This window comes from Microchirus variegatus (genome assembly GCF_963457635.1).
Source record: "Microchirus variegatus genome assembly, chromosome: 3".
Classification (NCBI taxonomy): Eukaryota; Metazoa; Chordata; class Actinopteri; order Pleuronectiformes; family Soleidae; genus Microchirus; species Microchirus variegatus.
The window spans coordinates 30,638,051-30,656,432 of NC_139804.1; the positions used below are offsets into that span (position 1 = coordinate 30,638,051).

At 39.9% G+C, this 18,382-nt stretch overlaps 2 protein-coding genes across 2 annotated transcripts in view; one reads left to right on the forward strand and one right to left on the reverse strand.

Moving 5' to 3' along the window:
* LOC310924720 (syntaxin-1A-like) overlaps positions 1-6,439 on the forward strand; it is a gene marked incomplete at both ends in the record, with an annotated part of 58,684 nt that extends 52,245 nt beyond the window's left edge. The window contains 4 exons of the mRNA XM_083886533.1: positions 95-168; positions 247-381; positions 2,847-2,957; positions 6,362-6,439. Of these exons, the coding sequence (XP_083742659.1) occupies positions 95-168; positions 247-381; positions 2,847-2,957; positions 6,362-6,439 (398 nt within the window). The remainder of the gene's footprint in view (positions 1-94; positions 169-246; positions 382-2,846; positions 2,958-6,361) is intronic.
* Positions 6,440-10,029: 3,590 nt separating this feature from the next.
* LOC310925092 (caspase a-like) lies at positions 10,030-16,616 on the reverse strand (the record flags this gene model as incomplete). Its single annotated transcript, XM_083886962.1, has 10 exons — positions 10,030-10,636; positions 11,158-11,267; positions 11,372-11,473; positions 12,278-12,503; positions 12,608-12,784; positions 12,901-12,989; positions 13,095-13,299; positions 13,647-13,660; positions 14,901-15,182; positions 16,610-16,616. The coding sequence occupies 10 exons, from the start codon at positions 16,614-16,616 to the stop codon at positions 10,523-10,525; spliced, it is 1,326 nt and encodes a 441-aa protein (XP_083743088.1). The 3' UTR covers positions 10,030-10,522.
* Positions 16,617-18,382: the final 1,766 nt, after the last annotated feature.

Consider the following 18,382-nt stretch of genomic DNA (forward strand, 5'->3'; position numbering starts at 1 on the left):
TGATCTTTAAAAAGTCTTAAATTTGACTTGTTGAAACCTGCAGAGACCCTGAAACACATTTGTCTGTTATGTGTGTGTGTGTGTGTACTTTCAGCTGGAAGAAATACAACAAATGAGGAGCTGGAGAGCATGTTAGAGAGTGACAACCCAGCTATCTTTACTTCAGGGGTGAGTGACGTGACAAATGCAAAGATGGATGCACAAAAAGCACGTTTTTTTTGAATCTCCTCTGTTATTCCATCTTAGATCATCATGGATAATATCACCGAGCAAGCGATGAACGAGATTGAGACGCGGCACACTGAGATTATCAAGCTGGAGAACAGTATTAGAGAGCTTCACGACATGTTCATGGACATGGCCATGTTGGTGGAGAGCCAGGTAAAAAAAAAAAAAAACACTCGCTCCTCTTGCTGTCAGTTCCTTCTGCTGCTGTGGGGTTTGTGCACATGGAACCAAAGAGGGTTTAGAGTCAAATATCTATACAAATAAATATAAACACTTTGAATGTCTATTTTCAGATGTCGAGTTGTGGTTAATACAAGGGTTCAAAGTGGAATCATGCACCAGCTAAGTGTGCTGACCTGCTTCTGCTCCCTATAAGGGAAAATAATTCCACTTCAGACGGACAGGCACTGGCAATCTTTTAATTTGCATACAAGTTGCAGAGTGTATTAGTGTAAATATAGACCTATCTGTGCCAACGGGGCTTGGATGGAGATCATCATTTTAGCTCCATCTGTTTGTGTTTGCAAAATATCTCAGTAAATTTAGCGATTTGGATTTCAGGGACACAACCTTTTTGGGGCGGGGTTTGCCATTAGATCATTTTTATCAGACGCGACGTTCATGCAAGGACTGCAAAGAAAGAGTAAACCTCTTAAATATACAAGTGCACCAACACTGGTGTGCAATACTGTGCAAAAGTCTCCACCAGCTGTTTTGGTGTCAGTCAGATTCTGTGATCATTGGAATCAAACCCTCACCCTAACCCTAGGATTGGAAAAGTTTGTTTTACATATTAGCAAAGCTGTCAATTAGCTTAATGTGATGCTTAAGCATGACTCCAGTAAGCCTGGGCTAATGCACTCCACTTGTAAGAGAGCCACAGAGTCGAGTGTAAAGGCGCGTTACAGCAGCGGGAACGTCAGCCACGCGGTTTTGCACCGTCCTCTGCCCGGCGCCAATCCCCACCGGGCGCGTTACGGCAGTGCAGCGGTGCCTTGGGAGCCAGCGGTATTCACGGAAGATCTCGCGATAATCTCGAACGGACGCGACTGTGTGTATAAAGGAAACAACAACAACACAGCTTCTTTTCATTCTCCAAATTGGAAGAACTGTTGATCTGGTGTCATAAATGATTTTGTGTTTCTCCGCTTCAACAATCAGTCTCTCGTCGTACGTGAAGTTGTGATAGGCTGTATGACCTGCGTATTGTGTTTTATTTCGAAAGGGTTCAACGGCGGCAACGGCAAAAATAGAACTGCTACCTATCGATATCGATGCAGCGCGGCGAGACTCTGCTGAGACGTGCCGCAGCGCGTCTGGTGGAAATGCTCTCATTGATTAGAATGGAAGCGATTTGCAATGGCGATCGCGCCGCTGGGTCCAGGGTTTCACTTTTTGACAAAATGTTATTTTAAAACTGCATACATGTTACGATTATATTAATCTGTCATACTGTTATTGGTAAAACAACAAATCTAAGACTTTTGCACAGGACTGTACTGAAGTTGATGTGTTTTCATCATCCCGTGAGCAGCAACCGTCACATAGTTGTACTAATATGTTGTGTAAAATCCACCTATGTAGATTATTGTCACGTGAAAATTTGAGTGTTAGTTCAGCAGAGCTTCGTGTAAATGTCCGATGATGACGGAATATGTTGAACAACGACTATAATTGACTTGTCGTGATATGTCCTTGTGTGGTGGTGTGATTGTTTTAAATGGGTTATATTTCAGTAATACAGCGTGTGTTTCTGTGCGTACACAATTTTATTCTCCTGTCACTTTTTATATACAGTAAATAATTCAATTCAATTCATTTAAAATGACCCTTGAGTCTGGCCTGCTTGTTAATTTTGCCTTTCTCAGCTTTGCTTTCTCTGTCCCCAACACACTCTCCACTGTCTGTCTGTCTTTCTTCTCTGCTGTCACCACAACAAAAACGCTAAGCTCTGGAGAACAGACAACAGCACTGCTCTTCTAATAAACCAAGGTAATTTTTTTTTTCTCCTGTGATTCTACTTTTTCATACTTGCTCGGACATTTGTGTTTATACTGACAAATCATTGCTGCAACGCGCACGTGGAGAGGGGAATCAATGGACGGCTGTTTGAATGAAAAATTACTTACTGTGTGTGTTCTCTGTTGATGATTGTCGATGGAAATCTCACTCACTGCTACTTTCGTTAATGAACGAGTCAATAAGAACACAATTATGGCTGATTATGAAAAGAAAATCAATGGGTGTATTTTCATCTTACACAGTTACACCCCTGTGAAATTGCTCATTGTAATAAACAAGAAAAAAAATGTTCTCGCCATCACTTTAAATGACTTCTCTTATTTGTGTGCAGGGCGACTTGGTTAACAACGTAGAGCGGAGCGTGCTAGACGCTCAGGAGTATGTGGAGCAGGCAAAGGAGAGCATCCCAAAATGCAAAAAGTTCAAAAAGACCAGCAGACGGGTGAGATTCTAAACGCATGCAGTCGACAAACGCACTCTAATGTCATTGTTTCTCTCCCCCCTTCTCTCTTTTCTTTTCTCTTCTGCCTCCACATCTGGCCCACTCTTCCTGCCTGCATGTCTTCCACACCTCCTCTTTCACTAACCACTCTTAGGGGGAAATGATAGACCGCATAGAGTACAATGTGGAGCACTCGGTAGACTATGTGGAGAGGGCGGTATCAGACACTAAGAAGGCAGTAAAATACCAGAGTAAAGCTCGGAGGGTGAGTCGCATATTCGACAAAACGGTGCATGTGCAGGAAAGAAAAAAAAACACTGCTGGATGACTTTGTATGTGCCGTTTGCATTGGTGTGTAGTCATTGTGTGTGTGTGTGTGTGTGCATGCGTGTGCTCACGTAACGTGTGTTCTGCATGTGTGGATGTATTTCATAAGTGAATCTTTACATTCATACACACACACACATCTGCATTCACCAGAACGAGCAAATGGAACCGGAGTGGGCCAAAAATGAACTCGATATAAAATAAAAATGTGTGTGACGTTCATCTGGAGTGTGCTGCTGAGAGTTTGTGAAATAAGTCATTTAACGACGGCTGTGGTTCAGGGTGGTTGAGTGAGTCATCTTTCTACCAGAGGGTCAGGTGTTAGATTCCTGATTAGACCTCCAATGGAACCGTATCTATGTTCCCCGGGTCCTATGTTCCCCGCTTTGTATGTGACCGGGGAACATAGGACCCTTTCTCTAACCCTAACCCTAACCCTACCCTTTTTCAAAAAAAGGGTCCCATGTTCCCCTGTCACATACAAAGTGGACCTTTTTTGGGAAAAACGGGGAACATAGGACCCGGGGAACATAGGTACGACCCCCCTCCAATGCTCCTGGTGGCTTATGAAAGGGTATGATTGATAGATGGATAGATAGATAGACAGACAGACAGATAGATGGATAGATAGCAATGTCTTCTCGTAGCTAGAAATGTCTTCTTTTAGCTAACTTTAAACCAATAAATAGATAGCAATGTCTTCTCGTAGCTAGCAATTTCTTCTTTTAGCTAACTTTAAACCAATAAATAGATAGCAATGTCTTCTCATAGCTAGAAATGTCTTCTTTTAGCTAACTTTAAACCAATAAATAGATAGCAATGTCTTCTCGTAGCTAGAAATGTCTTCTTTTAGCTAACTTTAAACCAATAAATAGATAGCAATGTCTTCTCGTAGCTAGCAATTTCTTCTTTTAGCTAACTTTAAACCAATAAATAGATAGCAATGTCTTCTCCTAGCTAGCAATTTCTTCTTTTAGCTAACTTTAAACGGGACCGTACCTATGTTCCCCGGGTCCTATGTTCCCCGATTTGTATGTGACCGGGGAACATAGGACCCTTTCTCTAAACCTAACCCTAACCCTACCCATTTTCAAAAAAGGGTCCTATGTTCCCCTGTCACATACAAAGTGGGGAACATAGGACCTTTTTTGGAATAACGGGGAACATAGGACCCGGGGAACATAGGTACGACCCCCTTTAAACCAATAAATAGATAGCAATGTCTTCTCGTAGCTAGAAATGTATTCCTTTAGCTAACTTTAAACCAATAAATAGATGGATAGCAAGGTCTTCTTTTAGCTAACTTTAAGCTGATAGATAGATAGATAGATAGATAGATAGATAGATAGATAGATAGATAGATAGATAGATAGATAGATAGATAGATAGATAGATAGATAGATAGATAGATAGATAGATAGGTGGTATATTGTAGATAGATAGATAGATAGATAGATAGATAGATAGATAGATAGATAGATAGATAGATAGATAGATAGATAGATAGATAGATAGTGAGTGAGTGAGTGGAGCTGTACGCGGTGCAGGTCGGTCAGGTGAGCGTCAGGTTGTTTCCCCCAGGGTTTTTTCTTTATACTAAGCTAACCAGCTGCTTGCTTCTTCTATGAGAGTGGCATGGATTTGGCAGAAACAATTACTCCTTTAATCTAGTATTAATTGATTACTAAATGAATCGTTAACCGTTTACTGATTGTAGCTTCTTAAATGAGGATATATTATGTGTTTTTTATTGTTTTTTTTGCTCCATAAGTCTTAGAAATCATTAAAGCTGAATAATTTTAGTTTGGTGGATGGACCAAGCAATTAATCGGGTGAAAATAATTGTTAGTTGAAGCTCGGTGTGGATTATGTTGGTATAACTTTCCTTCATTTAACTACCTGCACTAAAGTGGAGCAAATCTGCCACCTCTTGGTCAATACGTGGAACAACACTAAATACAACACAACCCCAGCTCCCCTTCTTGTATTCAAAGCTGACAGCAGTTTGTTTCTCCCACTTCCTCTCTCTCTCTCTCTCTCTCTCTCTCTCTCTCTCTCTCTCTCTCTCTCCCCTAAATCAACTGAATCCTGATCTCTCTCTCTCTCTCTCTCTCTCTCTCTCTCTCTCTCTCTCTCTCTCTCTCTCTCTCTCTCTCTCTCGTTTCCCCCCATCCAGAAGGTGATGCTGATAGGAGGTTGTATTGCAGTGTGTGTGACCGTCCTCATTATTTCCCTCACAATTGCATTCAGTTAGTGCCATAATTAATCCACACAGAGCAGAAAAGGGCACGACTGATGCCGCTCATTAAGGTCATGCACAGTTCAGCTGCGATGGCGGCCTCTGCTGGTACGAAAGTTCAGTACGTCTCTGCACACCTGAGTTTTCCATTATAAAAAATATATATCCTTTAAAAAAAAACAAAAAACTTTTTTACGGTTTATGTCATGATTCACGCACCTTTAATTCTTTTGACCATGTTTGTTATTTTGTGTAGTATCATACAGTTTGCTATTTTATATGCTTTATTTTGAAGCGTCGCATGTATATATATATCAAAACTCAGGATGTAATAGGAGTAGGATTTTTTTGCTATCATGTGTTTTCTGGAAATCACAATTCAAGCCTTGTACGTTATATATTGATCTTTTCATGAACTGCCAGCAGCAACTGATTATTCCTCAAAATGTCAAATTCTACTTTTGTCAAAACCATTTGTACAGTATTTAGTGTTTATTTAATATGGACAGACAGACACCAGATGTAATGTATTACAGTATTTACAACAACTTTTCATTTCCATTGTTGGCTGTTAATGAACATGTGGACGACACTGTAAACAGAAATGTTTGTTTAGATTTGCTTTTAAAGCCACTGTGTTGATTTATACATTAAATCAGTTCTGCTAACTGCAAAATAAATGTACAATAAAGTTGTACACTACACTGAACAGTGCAGCTTGCACAGTACGCTGCTTATTCTATTGAGTTAATTGCTAGAAAAAATATCACCACCAGATGTCACCAAAACTGGTGATCCTTTTACACATATTGGCTTTAAATATGTGTGCATGTAAGTCTCAAAAGTATGTGTTTGTGGTGTTCTCTGAACAAAATGCAGGAATCACAGATGACTGAAACGACACTCCATTATATACGAGAATATCATCAGCACATTCAATCAGACGTCTTTATCCAGACTCTTTCCTGAACTGCGTTTTATTCAGAACGTGATTACCACAGCAATTATGTGCAAATATGTTATGCAAGTATGAAATCATTGTTTTCTAACACTTCCTCATCTGCTTCCTCTCTGCTGCCGTGGATGTTTCTCTTGTTATTCAGAAGAAAATTATGATTCTTATATGCTGTGTGGTTCTGGGGATCGTGGTTGCTTCCATCGTTTGGGGAACGCTGGCCTGAACCTCAGCCACAGTCGCGCTGAAACACACACTCGCACACACACACACACTCTCACATATTCGCACACACATGAGCAAAAACAGAGCAGACACACGGTTCCTGTTTTCACAAATGCAATCTCTGACATGTCCAGCACCTTCTGTACGATACAGTTTAAACCCAGTGTACAGAGGCCGCAGGTGTTTTTCCGCATGAGTTGCTATTTTGTAAACGTGTGGTGCTGCAAAATGTTCATCTGAGTGTTGAGTGTTGTCAAAGACGTGATGTTTCCAAAAAGTGAACTCTTGAATGATAACGTTACCTAAATGCTATGTAAAACTATTACTAAATACATTCCAACTTCCAAACAGGACATCGCAGTTGTAATGTCTGTTTTGTGTTGTACAGGCAAAGTATCAGGCCACTAATCCACAGTGTTTTCAAAGTCAACTTTTTTTCTTTTTTTTTTCCTGTGTCTTCTGCCTCCCCTCCGAAGCCCTGCATGGTTTAGTTCACTGTGCTGTGGGATTTCTTTGCTCGTAGAATCACGGTTTTAATGACTTCTCTCATTCACAGGATCTTAGGTTCTTCAGGAGTTTGACGTTTCATCTAAAAGGCTTCTTCACACGTCATACACTCCCTGACCCAGGTTCAGATTATTAGTTTCAAGGTTTCGAGCAATGAAAGAGGCTCAATAGATATTGTTAAAATGATTGTACGACTGTCGATCGTTGTAGAAGGAGCACTCGGGACAGGTGGCTGGTCGTCGGTGCCTTAAGCCCATGGTTCCCTTGTCCGTTATCTGCTCTGAGGTTGTGAGATTATTAAAATGATGTTTGCGTATATTCAATTTAGAAAAACTGGATAATCAGAACTCGATATCCCCCAAATTAAAACCCTTTTTTTTGGCCCTCCTTTATATTTATTCACTTATCTATTCCCAACACCTCTGTGACCTCTGAAGCAGCTATACCTGGTTCGTGTTGTCAGCATCTGTACAACAACATATCACTTCTGAGAGACCTGAACGTGCCAAACTCTCACCGGTATTAAAAAAAAAAGAAAATGAGGCGATATCTCAAGTTACTTAGGTTCTGATTTTGTGGAAGCACAGGACAGTTTTTAATTTAACACTGTGAGAATAGGAACAACAACATGCAACTGTGTGTGTGAACCACTGCCTTTAAGCCACTTCCTCTGTTGACTGAGGGTTTCTCCAGGTTAATGTAGATGACATCAGATATCATTACATTGCACTACTTCAACCACATGACTCTGTCTTTGAGTTTTGTCCTTTGGTGAACTTGTTTCTGTCTTTAAATGTAGGGTTGGAGGTCCTGGAGAAACGGTTCGAGCAGGGCTACATTTTATATTCAAAAGTCCGAGCCCCTTTCTGCAGACTTCCCTCCGAAGCTCCGCCTCCAGAGCACAGGAACGCACGTCGAACACAGATTCACGAGCGCGGCGCTGAGAATCGGTAACTTTCGGTACTTTTCGGTGACGGCTAAGTTTTGATGTTGAAAACCAACAAATACTCCAAAAAGTTCCCAAAGACATAAAGTTAGCCTCTCTGTGTAAGCTAGCTCTGCATCATGGGTGGAGTAGCACCAGTACTTCCATGTGCAGAGACATCATGGTCATCAAGTTCAACTCCACCCCCGGCTGGTTGTACTCGAGTTTTGGATAAAAGTGTCTGCTAAATGACCTTTCAGCCTTTTTCTTGGCAGTAGCTTTCCCCAAAAACTGTCTTGTTGACAACTTTTCTGCCGTAACTTTGCTGCAACAGTCTCGTCGTATTTAGCAAGCTAGCATAAGCTCTGGTATTGTCTTCTGAGTGTGCACGAAGAGGGGTACGTGCATGGGTGGAGGGGGTGTCAGATGGCAGTTTGAATGATGCATCACGAGCCAATTCATTTGTTCGGGCCGTTCAATATGACTGGATGGTGTTTTTGCAGGCCTGTCCGTGCCACAGCTCGTTTTTGTGACAATGCATTAATGAATTGGTTACAATCGGGGTTGTGAGCTCTCATCCTATCTTATCCCTATCCTATCTAAGTGTTGCAGGGATAGAGGTGTTTGTTGAAAATCCTCCTTTTAAGCAGGTAATGCAGTTAAACTAACAACCTGAAACTGGGTCAGGGTTTGACGTAAATGGCCCTTTCGGACCGATCTCTTCTTCTTGTCACCAGTTAGTCAGAACTGAAGAAGCCTCTTCAGATGAGGCGAAACTTCTTCAACACAAGTTCGCTCCTGAAAATCACACAATCCATGTTACTGTACTTCATCTTGCCTTTAGCAGTTTACAGCATTTCTGACCGTGTGACTGAGTGAGTGCATGTATGCATAAAGGTGAAAGAGGATGTGTGCATGTTTATTTTTTATTTATTTTGCTACACGTCTTAAGACATGGGAGGAGAATGTGGCTCCTTGTTAATAATCACCTGTTTGTTTTGTATAAAGTGTAAACTGATATAAAGCTCACTAACACTGCCAGTATGTTCAAATAAGTTGTTGAAACGGAGTCTAGTCTAGTTTGTTCTGTAAGTGACGAGGACCCTTTTGTTGTTTTTGTGTATTTTTTTTATAAACTCTGACCTTAAACGGGCCTTAAACAGTCATTCCGTCAAACTGCCGTTTACCTTTTACGAGTGAACTCGACAAAAACTTCACCGTGAATTCACGATATCCCAGAGAAAAAAAACAAAAACTTCACACTTTTTTCTGGCAACAACGTCAGGACACGCACAGACTGCAACCATGTTACCGTGTTGCCTACTCAACTCGTTGCCTTCGTGTTGTGTTGTTGTGATGATATGGTTTTGTTCGTATAATCTGAAATGTTTTGGTTTTTTTCTCAGAGTAAAGTTTGTCTGAAAAAAAAAAACACGGAGTTTGTGTTTTGATTTACGCTCAACTTTGCTTATATGAGGTAGAGGGTCAAGTTAGGTGAAACCCTAAAACAGTTAAAAGTTTAAAAGGTTTAGAGCCAGGGGTGTCAAACTCATTTTCACTGAGGGCCACATCAGCAAAATGGTCCCCCTCAAAGGGCCAGATGTAACTATCATACTGAATAAATGTAACCAAATATAATGTAAAATAAAGGTAACTAATCCGTAACAAATTGCTAAATAACTTTCTGTATTTATTACTTATTCAAGTTACAAATATGATGCATTATAGATGGCGAAGGTGATGCCGTCACTTTGTGGGTAACACAATTGCCATGCATTGTGGGAAATGTAGTTTATGGTCAACGCACGCCTTAAAGCAGCATAGACCTATTTTAACACAGATTTTTAAGACCAATTATTCACCCGCGGGCCACTTAAAATAACTGTGATTAATGTGATTTAGAGGCTCAAATTAGACTCAACATAGAGCATATAATGTAATCTTAAATAAAATGTACCTTATCAAAGGGATTTCATAATTATACATTATGTAGACAAGACTATAAGAAACTCAGTTACACTACAGCGTAAAAGTGTATTTTCTTTTATTTAAAAACTGTATATAAATGCAGTGATTTAAAAAAGAAAAATACAAAAATACAAAAAAGAGAAACCCACAGCTCCCAAAGAGGACAAAAACAAATTAGATTATAAGGAGGGATGCAGGTCATGTTGTTTTCAGTTCTCCTCTGGAAAAGTTCCAGGTCTGAGGTTCTGTCTCTTTTTTTTTTTACCAGGTAATTATCAACATGTTTATCGTATCCTCTTAAGACGAGACACGAGAGAATATGTGTCTCATTCATGTCATCATCACAGTGTCATAATTAAAAAGTTATATGTATTTTAAAATACAGCAAGAAGACCCAGGTCCGTGGCCCGGTCGGAAAAAGCGTCTTTCTGTATGGAGTACGCTGTCTGCTGGGATTGGTGCCAGCACCAGTGTGATCCTCATGTGGAGGATAAGTGGTAGAAGGTGAGTGAGTGTATATTAAAAGGTTGAACGTGATAATGTCATTACAGTAAAGGCATTTAAATGTTGAAAAGAGAACGCTTTGGAGTTTTCTTTGTCGTCATTCCCATGTTTCCTATCCAAAAAGCACCTCTTATTAATGTGAGTCCAGGAGTCGCCTGGACGGCACTGATGTTGTTCGTCTCAGAGAGCTTTGAGACCCGGGTAAAAGTAGAAGCGTTTTGTGAGCGTGCATCGGTCTTTGGTCGGCATCTGCCTTATGTCACCAGGGCAAATCTCTTCAAACCGTTGCATGACCTGTTGGAACGGAATCAAAGTGTATCATTAATGATGTTTATTTTCCACTTGTACATATTATATACACTACCGTTCAAAAGTCTGGGGTCACAAAGCACTTTTTTTTTCCAATGAATGTAACATTAAATGAATCAGAAATACACTCTATACATTGTTAATGTGGTAAACGACTATTCTAGCTGCAAACATCTGGTTTTTAATGGAATATGTACATAGATGTATAGAGGCCCATTTCTAGTGTTCTAATTGTAATTCTAATTGTGTGTGTTTGTGTTTGCTAATGGCGTAAGAAGGCTATTGGATGATTAGAAAACACTTGAAAACCCTTGTGCAATGATGTTAGCACAGCTGAATTTTGACTAAAAATCATCATTTCTAATCTTGTCAATGTCTAGACTATATGTTCTATTCATTTTGCAACTCTTTTGATTCATAAAAGTGTGACTTTTAATGGAAAACACTTCTGAACTTTTGAACAGCAGTGTACATGCATATTTTACTTAGAAAGACTCGAAACATACTTTTCGGAAAAGTTCCTCGATGTCGTCCTCATGGGCAGTTTGGTTGAATTGTGACACGATGTACTGGATTAGAAGTGAGCCTTTGGTTGGTTGTCTGTAGGAGACTGTATCTGCAGGACAGAGGTCTTGAAACAACATTTACACTCGTGTTGGGGGTGGGAGGAGAGAATGATTGTTTGATTGTTTTTGAGCTTCAGAATAATGACAAACTCACCAGGAGTGGAGGACAGAAGAGAGATGAAGTCTTTTTCTTTATGGACACATCGAAAACCCGCCCCCCTCATGTCATCGCTGACGAGCACGGATCCACTGTGTCCTGAAACGTAGGCATATTTTCAGTACAGTCCACAAACGCAGCATGAATTGAGCTGAATTGATTTGTAATAATTGTTGGATGTCTGCGAGGTCGGGCTATAATGGTTCACCAAACCCACGATTCGGTTTTGAACTTCGGTTTTTGACTCAAGGTTCGGTTTAAATCTCTAAAGTTTTTAAAAACATACTGAAAAACCTTTTTGCAATATCAAGAACATGAACATTACTAGTATAAAACTTCTCTTTAGATCAAAATAAACACTACTATTAATCTCTTTAAGGCGCCATATGTAAGATTGTGGCCAAAAACGGTTACTACACTCAAATCCAAAATACCGAGGTCTTTAAGTTTCCGTTTTCTCCGTCATTGTAGCTTGGACGTAACTGGCAACCCGTGGTTGCTCGGCAGCTGAGACTCTACTGACTGCAATGATGTTAGATGGCGGTAGGTGGCGCCACATGCATGCATTTCAAAACTGCAAAAATACTTTTTTTAATGCAAATATTTTGTCTGTACTGTTGTTGTTGGTGAGTTCAGTTTGTTATATGAACACTATTCCTGAGTCTCTGTGACATATTAGGAGGATTTTATGGCCAGTTGCTTTAGATTTATTGCATAATGCACCTTTAACAATCCAGGATACATTGTCTAAATAAATAAAATATTTGATTTCAAACTTGGCTTTCGCAGCTCTACTCCCTCTCTCACTTACACAGCGCTGTGAGTGAGACACGGCGCAGTGAAGCTGAGGCAGAACCGTCCAGAAGCGTTTACAGCCCTACTGTGAGCACGGCTGAGCTTTACCTCCTCTGCAGGCCTGGATGATGATGATTTTCGGTTTGTTCAGCAGTGCTGGACATTTCTCTGAGCCCAAGTGTTCGTAAAGTTTGTCGATGAGAAAACCGTCTGGATTCGAGTCAACGCCAAGGACGGTTCCCAGCTTCCCGTGAGACATCATCACCACCACCACGCTGTCCGTCTCTTTGAGCTTTGGAAGCTTCGAGAAGTCGGAAAGTGCTCGGTCCATGGCCTGTGAGAAGAAAAACCAAGACGGATATGTAGATATTCCTTCATATTGTCCTTAATAATTCAACACGGGGGTGAAAAAAAAACCCCAACTGCTTTCATAAGTACCTGTGCCGTGAGGTTTGTGTGTTTGACCACCTCGTACCCCAGAGCAGTGAGCAGCGTCTCCATATTCTCCTCATCTTTCTCGGCTCCACGTCTGTTGTTTTTCTCCAAACAGAATGTTATATTAGTGATGAGCAGGGCCACGCGACTCTGCGTGTTCGCTTTGGTCACCGGGTAAATCTGAAAAGATGAATTTAAAGGAGGATTAAATAAATATTGTACCATGTCTCTCTGTGTCTACATTAAAACTAAAAAAATAATGGTATATAATATGTTGTACATTGGATGACACCAACCTCTCTGTTATTCTGTTTCTCTCTCCAGAATGCCTCAGTGATGAGGACGAGTGTGTCTGACAAGTCCTGGTCCGTCTTTGTCTTTGCTGCTGGAAAACAACCAAACACGGCAATATTATATATAGTACCAGTAATAAGCCACACCTTCTCATTTGAATGGTTTTTTCTCTGGATGAGCTTCTTGAGGTCGTCACCTGAAAGGTTTTCCAACAGTCTTGAAGGAGTTCCCAGAGATGCTGAGCACGTGTCGGCCCCTTTGCCTTCACTCTGCGTCGTGTCCAAACTTTTGACTGGTAGGGTATATTGTATACACGTTACTTTATTTGTACGTCTATCAACATTTACTTTTAATCCACTACATTTCCCCCAACTGTCTTTGTTACTCCCAAATAAAAGAGTCTGTATTTATGTAGAGCTTTTCTAATCTCGATTTACACTGCTGTTTTTACAGTTAAGCGTCTTGCTCAAGGACGCATATAGACTTGCAGAACCAGGAATTGAACCCACAACCTTCCAGTTGAAAGACAACTTGCCCTACCATTGAGCTAAGCTTTTTCAGGCATAGACACCTTTATTTTTGACAATCGATAGACAGGAAATGGAAGAGCGGGGGTGTGACATGCAGCAAAGGCCCTCCAGCCAGAGTCCGTTGCATAAGAGGCATGCGCTCTAAACCACTTGACTACCTCCGTGCCGATGTCATATACTTTTACTTTTAACTCAAGTATCCCTTTAAGGTCCTTTACCTTAAGGTACGCCACTGCGGGACGAATAAAGGACTCTCTTATCTTTATACTAGCCTTTGGACGGATGTTAGGGTTAAGGAGTGGTCTGCTAACACAGATGCAGTGTACAGGAAGTGGCAGACACTGAAGGATTGAAGAGGCTGCTCAGGTCCTTCAATGTCTGCAGTGACATGCTGCACATGTTGTAATAAAACAGTTCTGTGCTCGGCAGGGGGCTGGTCTTTCAACTTTTAACAATTTAACAGTGCAATTCCTCTATTTTTTTAGGTTCTGCCATTGTACATATATGTTACATACTTGTTTTTTATTTCTATCTATCTATCTATCTATCTATCTATCTATCTATCTATCTATCTATCTATCTATCTATCTATCTATCTACCCGAACCTATCTATCTATCTATCTATCTATCTATCTATCTATCTATCTATCTATCTATCTATCTATCTATCTATCTACCAGCTATCTATCTATCTATCTATCTATCTATCTATCTATCTATCTATCTATCTATCTATCTATCTATCTATCTACCCGAACCTATCTATCTATCTATCTATCTATCTATCTATCTATCTATCTATCTATCTACAATCTACCACCTATCTATCTATCTATCTATCTATCTATCTATCTACCCGAACCTATCTATCTATCTATCTATCTATCTATCTATCTATCTATCTATCTATCTATCTATCTATCTATCTATCTATCTATCTATCTATCTATCTATCTATCTATCTACAATCTACCAGCTATCTATCTATCTATCTATCTATCTATCTATCTATCTATCTATCTATCTATCTATCTATCTATCTATCTATCTATCTATCTATCTATCTATCTATCTATCTACCCGAACCTATCTATCTATCTATCTATCTACCCGAATCTATCTATCTATCTATCTATCTATCTATCTATCTATCTATCTATCTATCTATCTACAATCTACCACCTATCTATCTATCTATCTATCTATCTATCTATCTATCTATCTATCTATCTATCTATCTATCTATCTATCTATCTATCTATCTATCTATCTATCTACCCGAACCTATCTATCTATCTATCTATCTATCTATCTATCTATCTATCTATCTATCTATCTATCTATCTATCTATCTATCTATCTATCTATCTATCTATCTATCTATCTACCCGAACCTATCTATCTATCTATCTATCTATCTATCTATCTATCTATCTATCTATCTATCTATCTATCTATCTATCTCAGTTACCACAGTTTTGACAGTTGCCACGGCACAGGTCCAGTTCACAGTAAAGGCCTGGATCTCTGGTTTGAATGTGAGCGATCATCTTCAGGCTGGCTCGGTCTCCTTTCTTCTTGACTTTGTCGATGAGGCAGCGTGCTTGGTTTGCTGTGGTGCTGTTCGCCTGCGTGACGTAGTCTTTCTCCCCTTCGTTGACGACGCCACACTCTAAAAGGTCGTCCAGGAGCTGGCCGATGAGGGCTGTGGACACTTTGTCCACAAACTTCTTTCTCGCCCTGCCAAGTGCATCTGGAGAGGAAGTCACAGGAATGGCACAACATTTTTCACAAAAAGCAAATATGTTGGCTTTTGATTAGAGCGTATTATTATTATTATTATCATTATTATCTGTCGATTATTTTCCTCGCTCCATACAGTTTTTCTCAGTCGCTTTGGTGCATCACTATTAACATTTGCACAACAGTCGGTGCATTTCTCAAAACAATTAGTGCAAACTTCAAAACCTAGTGGTTAACCTGCAAAAGCATCATGTCACTTGTTCAATTCAGGAAACATTTCCAGGAAAAAAATGAATGAAAGATATAAGGTATAAATTAAATATTTGCTTGACAGGATTTGATAACTAGTTCAACAGTTTTGTATGTAATGACTCAAGTAATGAAATGAAGACTTTGGTGTAGTGGTTATCACTCTTGCCTTTGCAGCAAGAAGACCCGGGTTCCTGGGTTCGGGTTCCCCCGTTTGGAACAAGGGCCTTTCTGCAAGGAGTTTGCATGAGTGCGGAGAAACTCCAGGTTCTCTGGCTTCCTCCCACAGTCCAACAACATGCAATATGGGGATTAGGTGAATTGGTCACTCTAAATTGACTGAAGGTGTGAGAGTGTGAGTGAATGATTGTTTGTCTCTATATGTGGCCCTGTGATGGACTGGCACCCAATGACAGCTGAGATGGGCACAGCACCCCCCCCCCCCCCGCGACCCGGTATACCCGATAATGGATGGATGGATAGTTTTATTGGAAACGACTATTCAGCATCCATAAGAATATTTCCTTTTGACATAAGCAAATATGTCGAATGCAATTCAAAAACGAAAAGCACCAAAGCCAGTGAGAAACACTGTAAAATGTCAGAACAATGTTCCCAAAAGGTCCCAAAGTTGTTTAGTCCACTAACCAAAACGATATTCAGTCTCAGTCATTTCTTTGTTTTATGGAAACAAGAAAATATTCACATTTAAGAAGCTGAAAAGTCAGGAAACTTGTTTTAATTCCGATTATTAAAAACGGATTATCAGAAGCGTAATCCTTTCAGCCCTATACTTAACTGGGCAAAACGGAAGTGAAAAAAAATGTTTGCATAGCAAATTACAAAAAATATGTATATGCGCCCTGATGTCAGCAAAGTGCTTTAAATCCAAACACAATCGCTCAATCATTGAAAACTGTTGGAAGTGTTTTCAGTCAAAAGTCAATCAGATTCTTCAGTAAAGAGAAACTTTGTGGCTTCCGCAAAGATGTCCTCACAGACGAGTGTCATGTTACAGGTTTATGAGGTATTTCCTCTGTCTGTGACTGTGGCTCCACACTAGAAAACACACGATGATCGCAGCACGATCATGTTCCCAAACACACACACACACACACACACACACACACACACACACAGTCGGTCAGAGTTAAGTAAAGCGCGATCGTGAACTTTATTTTTTTTTACCTGCCATTTTTCTTCAGCTCAGGTTCCGCACAGTAGAGAGAGAGAGTCGATCAGCGCGCACATCAACATCAGTCGCTGCTTGTGTCTGTACGGGAGGCGTGTCTACTGTTTCCCGCCACTAATGATGGGAAATCCGGCTCGTGATGGGATGGGCAGTGTACCGACTCGTTGAGTGCTTAGCAGGAGCCCAGTGCCCTGCTACGTGAGTGACGTCCTTCCTGGGTGCAGTACGTTCGCGCCGCGGGTCAGTGAGTGAGTGAGTGATAGCGCGGACTGTGGAGATTCACGTCCACAGCCACAGTTCAGTGTGTGTCAGTTCGTTCGCGGGTGAGTGACTGCACTGCCCTGACAGACTCCCCCCCCCCCTCTCCCGGCCGGCACGCTCGCTGCTGCTGCTGAGCTCAACTGAACTAAGAACGGAACGAATCAGTTCATGAAGTGATCCCAGTCAGTTCGTTCACTCAAAAGATTCGTTCGAACGAATCATTCATGACCGACACAACACTAAATCCGGCTACATACATATATACATATATATATATATATATATATATACATATATATGTGTATATATACATATATATACACATATATATACACATATATATATGTGTATATATATACGTATATATGTATATATATACATATATATATATATATATATACACGTATATATGTATATATATACATATATATATACACAGTATATGTATGTATGTATACATATATATGTATATGTATACATATATGTATACATATATAGTCAGAGGTGGAAAAAGTACTACAATATTGTACTCAAGTAAAAGTACCAATACTGTGATGAAATATTACTCAAGTAGAAGTAAAAGTAGCCCCCTGTAGGTCTTCATTGTGCTGAATTTTTACTCAGTAATTGATAGGATTTATAAAGTAACTAAGTACAATATTTGAGTCAATACGTACGACAAGTAAAATACAAAATCCTGATTTTAAATTGTACTTAAAAAATACAAAATACACAAAAAAGTATTCAATACAGTAACTTGAGTAACTTCCCACCTCTGTATACAGTACATACAGTCAGGTCCATAAATCTACTATTTAGGGGACCAAAAGTAATGAGACAATTGACTGAATGCTATTTCATGGACAGTTGTGGGCTATTCCCTCGTTATGTCATCTTCAATTAAGCAGGTAAAAGTTCTGGAGTTGATTCCAGGAGTGACATTTGCATTTGGAATCTGTTGCTGTTAATTTTCAATATGAGATCCAAGGAGCTGTCATGTTGATGTATGATTGTTGAGTTTGTCCCATTACTTCTGGTCCCCTAAAAAGTGGGAGGCACATATAGAAAGTGTTGTAATTCCTACACTGTTCACTTGATTTGTATGTAAATACTCTCAAAATAAAGCTGTGCTGTTAAAGCACATCTTGTTCGTTTCATTTAAAATCCATTCTAGTGGTGTATGGAGCCAAAAAGAAGAGAATATTGTGTCGATGTCCAAATATTAATGGACCTGACTGTATACATATATATAGATGTGAATGTCCAATTAACCTAATCCCCAAACTGCATGTTTCTGGGTTGTGCAGGATGTGTAGTACCTGGCGACAACCCACACATTCACACACGTGGAGAACATGCAAACTCCACACAGTCATGCTGTCAGACAACAATGTTAGTCACGTTTGAAGTGATCCTCATTTAATATTGTCATTATAATATTTAAGGTTATTCTTCCACCATCAAGATGCGACAAAAATGAAGTTTCTAAACACACAGAAAACATGTTT